The 7,124-nt window shown below is 36.8% G+C and overlaps 1 protein-coding gene and 1 long non-coding RNA gene across 4 annotated transcripts; both read right to left on the bottom strand.

Annotated features, from left to right (window-relative positions):
* Positions 1 to 288: 288 nt before the first annotated feature.
* LOC122274436 lies at positions 289 to 921 on the bottom strand. Its single transcript, XR_006228309.1, has 2 exons — positions 791 to 921; positions 289 to 700 (listed from the first exon to the last, which is right to left on the bottom strand). It is a non-coding gene; the product is annotated as an uncharacterized LOC122274436 (long non-coding RNA).
* Positions 922 to 1,961: 1,040 nt separating this feature from the next.
* On the bottom strand, positions 1,962 to 7,124 carry LOC122274132 (sec-independent protein translocase protein TATA, chloroplastic). Of its 3 annotated transcripts, XR_006228228.1 has the most exons (4): positions 6,624 to 7,124; positions 6,034 to 6,077; positions 5,517 to 5,665; positions 2,087 to 2,274 (listed from the first exon to the last, which is right to left on the bottom strand). XR_006228228.1 is itself a non-coding variant. In XM_043083100.1 (3 exons), the coding sequence occupies exons 1-3, from the start codon at positions 7,107 to 7,109 to the stop codon at positions 2,223 to 2,225; spliced, it is 582 nt and encodes a 193-aa protein (XP_042939034.1). In that variant the 5' UTR covers positions 7,110 to 7,124; the 3' UTR covers positions 2,087 to 2,222. The 3 variants fall into 3 exon arrangements, 2 of the variants coding, with proteins under 2 accessions (XP_042939033.1, XP_042939034.1); XM_043083100.1 differs by lacking the exon at positions 5,517 to 5,665; XM_043083099.1 differs by lacking the exons at positions 5,517 to 5,665; positions 6,034 to 6,077 and having other exon boundaries at positions 1,962 to 2,274; positions 6,624 to 7,118.

A 7,124-nucleotide genomic window follows, 5' to 3' on the forward strand; every position in this document is an offset into this window, starting at 1 on the left:
GTCATAGCTGTAATTTCTCTTTTTATGAATGAATGAATAAAGCCTCTTATCAGGAAAAAAAAATAACAAAAAAACTCTGGATGACCTGACTAACCAACTTGAGAGCGAAACGATTCATTGTCACCCTCATAATCCAAAACGGATCATATTCGAGCCCATCTTATGGATACCCACTACCAATACTCAATTTTCCCAAATATGAGTACGTATCTTTGGTCAATTGAATAAGTTTTGCAACTGAATAAGTGCAATATCAATGACCCAATCATGGAATCCCATACACCAACATAAATAAGAATATATACTAAGAAAATAATTTACCTCGCTAAGAATGTCTCAATTTCTTTGATCAATGAGTGCCTATTTTTTGCAATTTTCACCCAAGCCCATATGTCTAGCCTCTCAAAAAGCTTATGATAATTCCTTCCTCCATTTAAGCAACGGACGAGCAAACCATGGCAGAAGTATCAAAGAAGCATCTAGTAGTACTAGGTGTGCACACGTATATATTGACAAGAGCACTAAGTTATGTGATAAAACCATAAATAGCTCAACAACATTTGACAGGAAGCACTCTATTCTTACAAACGACAAGATAAAACTCAAGTAACAGAGCACTCTGGGCAAGGCGTAGAGGTAGCTTAATGGGTAGGTTCTTGGATGTAGTTGCGGATTCACGGACTCAGCTGCAGGATGGTTCCTACATTATGACAGAAAAAACAAAGAAAGGTTAGGGAGAGCAATCCAAAGTTAGTTGAAACAGTAACAGAGAGACCGAGAGGGAGCTCACTGAAAGGTCGCCAAAACGGCGAATTTCCGGCAATGTAGCAGGGATGACGAATCGTGTAGAAAGTCGTGATAGGGCAAATGTACTGTTGGGAAGTAAACCTCATTTTTAAAACGGGAAATGCTAGATCCTCCATTTGGCTCTTCGTGTATTTAAATTTTTTTAAATTATTAAAAAAAAGTAACTATTAGTAAATTTGTATATTTTTTATATTTAAAAATGTTCAAAAAAAAATATTCAAAAGAAAAATATACAACTATACTAAGGTATGCCCAGCGATACATGCTGAGCAGCAGAGTAGTATGATCCTTTTAAAAGTTAAAACTCTAACAATTAATTTTTTTTTTTTTTGAAAAAAAAAATAAATCTTAGATCAAATTTGAAGACTTTTACACCATACATAAACTATCCACATGGCATATATAAAAGGTATTAGTACTCGGAGTTACATTAACTTTAGACTGAATGGTGACAAATGTTTTTTTTTTTTTTTTCAATTTGTTTATTATATTTTATGTAGAAATTTAAAAAAATTATAATGATGAGATGAAATGAGATAACTAAAGAGTGTTTTATATTTCCCAACTAACAAACCGAACAAATGCTATGTGAATGTGGGTATTCGTTACAAGTCACCTTCCATATATCGGAACATGGACATTTCATACGGGCAATTGGGTCGTTAAAATGAATGAACAGGTCTAATGCACAATACTCCTTTTTAAGGCTAAAACCTTACAGGAAGTTATTTTGGTGATGGGTATTTTTACAATTCTTTACGCAATCGTGTTTTAATTAGAGGTATTTTTTTAAAATAACTTGTAAAAATAACATCATTTTACATAAATATTATCATTTTAAAACATAATTATAAAAAGAATTTGTGTGTGTATCATTACTCGTTTGACGATGGTTAGCCCATTAAACACGTAGAAAGGATGTTATCACAAAAGAGACCCTATGAACCATCATCTGGATCCCAATCACACCATCAAAATATGATCAAAAAACAACTTTTCCTGCACTTCATATTTTAAACAGGAACATTTTCCTCCACAATTTCTTTTTTCCTTTTTTTAATATAGTGGCCCATATAGCCATGGTCCTCCATGGAAAATAAAAATTTTGGAATTAATACTAGATGATCCTAGAGCACTTTCTTTCAAATTACTACTAAAAAAAAAATCGTTTTGACCATTTCAGAGCTCGAAATGGCCGTCTTGAAACTCTAAATCATGAAGGCAATTTCTCACAAAACTGATCTACATTATTAGTGAACAAGTTATTAAAACCCATCAGTGCAACAATTGAACAACGATACAATCTATTATCTAAATGACATTTCTACAACATCATACATTCTCTTTTGAGCTTGAAACCTTGATATTTTGTTTCTCCTCTTCACTCAAGGATGCAGGTTTCTCGGTGGGAGCCTCTATTGTGGAATCGGGTTCCTTTTTAAGCTCGGACTCAAACTCCTTTGCTGCCTGAAAAAATGAAAGGCAAATCAAATACTTCCATATGTAACAACATTTTTAAAAAGCACTTGATGCTCAAATGATATAAAGATTCCATCAATTTGTAGCGCATATTACAAGTAGCAAAATGGTTGATTCCACCCATTTTAAGCTTTGAGAAAGAAATGACTGTTGGGCCATATACTTTAAATGGGAAACCCTCCTAAATGATCCAGTTCTTATTCTCTTTCTTCTTCCACCGCCTTCTTGCAATTAAGGTTATCAAGGTAGACGACCCAGAAAAATCACCTAACAATCTGTCGACAGCTCCATCTATTTATATCAAAAAGTGGGATTCAAAGGAAAAGGTCAAAGCATCTATACAAGAGTTCATCTACTTGTAAGTTGGTGTGGAGTATAACCTTCACACAGCTGATAGTAGAATTTGATTTGCAATAGAAGTTCAACTCTTTTACAAATCAAATCCAGCCATATCAACAGTGTAGAGGGTGTGTCCTCCACACTGGCTAGCAAATATATTTTTTCTTTGTATAGAGGCTATAAGCGTCCTTTCTCTATGCCAATGCTCTCAGGAACAGTAGAACCACGACCAATGCAAGATAAATATGTATGATTCTTTTCTTTTGTAAGAACTACTTTAAATTCGATACAAAATTAGCTATACAATATGAGAGGAACCAACTTACATATAGAGGCTGCAGTAAGCATGCAAGTTTTTATGCTCACCTTCAACAGCTCTTGTTCACTAACTACAGCACTGTAAATTGCTAAAAAGTATTTGGGAGGTAGGCCCCTAAACTGTAATTGGAACCTTACCTTGGAGGTAGATTGAAAGATACTACTATATGATTAGCTTGTATGGGTCTACGAGCAAATAGTTTAGTACCAGATAGGGGCCTTGAAATGGGGATAGGCTATGGATGCTTCATATTATAGCAGGTTGGAGCACCATGAAGTGGGCGGTTGAATAAAAGATCTTGTCCAGATGTTGCAGAAAGGATGAGCATTAGTTTGTAAATTTGAACATTAAAATAATGATGATGATGATGATGGTGGTAGTGGTGGTGAAGACGATAATAATAGCCCTTTTGTGCACCCAAAACTATCACTTTTGTCACATTATGTACTGAAACTATCACAAAAACTACCATGTGCACTCTCATTAAGATTTGAATGTTAAAATACAAAAACAAACTTTATGATCAGATCTTAAGGAGGTTGCCCGTTAGCTTAAGAGGTGTGGCCTTGGAGGGAGATGATGCCCTTGGATCAAATTTTGTATATCCACAATACAAAAGGTACTCCAAGGGGCTTCTTCAGAAGCTTGAGGGGATTGAGGCAAGGTGATCCCCTATCCCCACTACTTTTTGTTTTCATAATGGAAGCTTTTAGTTAAATGATTGCAGGTCTTGTGGAAGGTGGATTTCTACCTAGTTTTGTAGTAGGGGACATAATTGAGATAACGCACCTCCTATTTGTGGATGATACTCTTGTATTCTATGGTGCTAGTCACAATCACATTCAAGCTTTATGGGCACTTCTACTTTGTTTTGAAGCGGCATCGGGATTGAAAGTGAATCTCACCAAGTCAAAATTAGCTCTAGCTGATAATGTTCCAGGTGTTTCGAGCTTTGCCAACATTTTTGGGGTGCAAAGTCTCCACCTTGCCAATGAAGTATCTCGGTCTTCTCTTGGGTGCCTCCTTCAAATCTCAGTCCATCTAGGACCAAGCCCCCCCCCCCCCCCTCTTCTCTCTCTCTCTCTCTCTCTCTCAAAGCTTCTTTTTTGTATGGACAGCTTCATTAGGGAAGATTCTCACCTTAGATAATCTATGGAAACACCAACTCATTGTGTTTGATTGGTGTTATATGTGCAAGAACAGTGGAGAGTCAGTGGATCATTTATTACTGCATTATGATGAATCCATGAGTTTGTGGAATGACATATTTGCTAGAACAGGGCTTCATTGGGTAATGCCAAGAAGGGTTGTGGATTTTTTGGCCAGCTGGCAAGGCATTCCTAGGTACCACTCAAATTGCAGATATGTGGAAGATGATACAGATCTGTCTATGGTGGTGCATATGGATGGAGAGGAATGGTCAAAATTTTGAGAATCGTGAATGGACAGTGGATGGAATTAGAACTTTATTTTTTCATACTCTACTCCATTGATCGATTGTAATACAGTTTAATGGCATGAACATACATGATTTCCTTGTATCTTTAGACACTCATGCATAGGTGTTGATCTTGTCTCTGTCCCTTATTCTTGGCTTCGCCTATTCTAATAAAATTCTTATTTACTAATCAAAAAGTTTGGGAGCAAAATGTAATTTCTCCATATAATAAATTCAATTAAATTGCACCAATAAAAATAAATAAATTCAATCAAACTGCTAAAAACACAGTATATGTTACTTACACCCTTCTCTTTAACCTACCATGCCCACATCAGCAAACATGACATAAGGATATGGCTACCAGACACTCTAAAATGATGGAAAGTCTTTGGAGAACATAAGAATCATGTACTTGACACATGCTATCATCAGAAACTCTTACTTGACCATTACTCTTGACCACTCAAGTCTATACAACATAGGGCACAGCTGAATCCAGATACAAACTACTAATGCAAAGTTGGTTATAGTCATCCTGTATTGCTTTAAAATTTTCAATGGTGCAGAAGTCATTGATGGTATAGTAATCATCTAACTCCAGTCCTTATTCTAAATTATTTTAAAGAAATGAATGTCATTGGATAGTACAACAGTCATTCAACTCCAGTACTTCCTTACGCTTAAAGTCCTCTAAAACTCCAAGTCAGGAACAGGAGGGTCCCTAGCAAGGCAAATCTTCTGTTGTGGTCAGCAGTCTTTCATAGAAACGTAACCCTACCACTTGCATTGTAAAATTAAATCAATACAGTTTCTACCAGGCAGTATCGATGAATAAGCTCAAATTACTGAGATATAGCTGCTAACAAACAAAATTAGTTTGACAGCATTTACTCATGGCTGATCTTTTGTCTTAACATCTAATATCCAACAAAAACATTGCTAATAATTAATTCCAGAAGACAATAACTAAAATGAAACTACTCCAAACACCACAAGAGAATGGCACCACCATTCATAAAGAATCCATGCAACCAAACTTAAACTGCAATCACATAAATAATTTCAAATCCTACATTCAGTAATACATTAGAAATTGAAACAGAGATATGAAAAAGTAAACTCAGATCTTACTTTAAATATGTTAGGGTTCCAACGGAAGAAGCAAAACCTAGAAGGGAGATGAAGACAGAAGATCTGAACTGGAGTTGGGATCATGTGAAGTGAAGTGATGTTAAGAGGCTTGAAGAGGAAACGGCGCCGTATCAAGCATTGGAGGGCAGCTGTGGAAGTCAAAAAAGGGAACGTTTTAATAAAATAGAGTCTGTCATTTTTAGAGTCATGTTGCGTCGGTCGTTTAGAGTAGTGTTGCTATGCCCTGTTTAGTGTCAGTGGTGCTGCGCACCATTTTATTAAAGCGTTTTCTGTATTGGGTCTATGGTCAGTGATTTACTTTAGCATGCTACAGGTCAGTATATAGTTTTTACAGTCTGTTACAAGGGTGTATGTCGACTTAAGGAGAAGAGTGAGGTGCAGGAAAATCATTCTGGAATCTTGTAAGTTTGAATATTGTAAGGAGGTTGAAGTTTTCCCTTATCTAATATACGTATGGCCATCTGAGGCATTTCCACAAACAGCTTGCATCCATTACCATTTCCATTCCTCCAACATCCCAGCCGCTATTACATTCATTCCCTATTTACATTCAGTCATCACAACACCATCACAGCAGAGATCTATCAAAATAATGCATTAGAAATTGAAAGAAATATATGAAAACAGTAATTCCAAATGATAGTATTCCAATTATGTCAAATTTCGGACATTGACAAGACATTGTCTTTAATTATAAAGTTATCATTCTTTGATATCTACAAGACCAGAGACTTCCACGCAATTAATCCATCTAAGCTCCTACGTCAATTCACTTCCCATATCATTGAGAACAAAACCAAGTTTACAAACACGTCTCGAAATTTCTTTTCTTTAATTCAGTCTCCCTTTTCCTCTCAATCCAACCCCAACACAAGTGCCAATCTTTTTTCAATTCAACAGTCTCACTTTGGAAACCAAGACAACCAACAGTAACAAAAGAGCACATTTTATCTCTACCGATTCCTCAACTCACAAATTCATTTGGTTCAGTCAAACAAGAATTCTTCATTTTCTTCCAATTTTCCACGAACCCAAATTCTCGTTTAATTATCAAAAGAAATGATGGACCCAACATGATTCACAAACCTGTTGGAAGCTCTTGACGGTCTTTCCAATACTCTTTCCCACTTCAGGCAACTTCTTGGGCCCAAAAACCAAAGCTGCGACTCCAGCAATAACCACCAGCTCGGGCACGCCAAGACCAAACAAAGCGTTGCAGGTAAGACCCTTCTTGGCCGGATCAGTTCTGGTCCCGGTTCTGGACGCAACCAGAGTGTTACTTTTGTGCTTGGTTTTGTTCAAGAAAGTGGAGGTGGCAAAACTGGTAAGAAAGGTGGAGTTGGAGGAAGAGAAAGAGAGAGAAGGTGGAGGCATTCTTGAAGTGGAAGAAAAACATAGAGTTACAGATGAGATCTCCATGGTTTCTGGGTTGTGGGTTTTGGAGCTTTCTCGGTCGGGGAAGATGGATGATAAGGAGGGTAAGGTGGGGAAGTTTGGAAAGCTTGACCAAGATATCCCGTGTTTGGACTCTAGGCCAGTAATGGGGGCGGCGGCGTGAGTTCGAGTTTTCATGATTGCATAATAGGA

The sequence above is a fragment of the Carya illinoinensis genome, chromosome 8, assembly GCF_018687715.1.
Source record: "Carya illinoinensis cultivar Pawnee chromosome 8, C.illinoinensisPawnee_v1, whole genome shotgun sequence".
Classification (NCBI taxonomy): domain Eukaryota; kingdom Viridiplantae; phylum Streptophyta; class Magnoliopsida; order Fagales; family Juglandaceae; genus Carya; species Carya illinoinensis.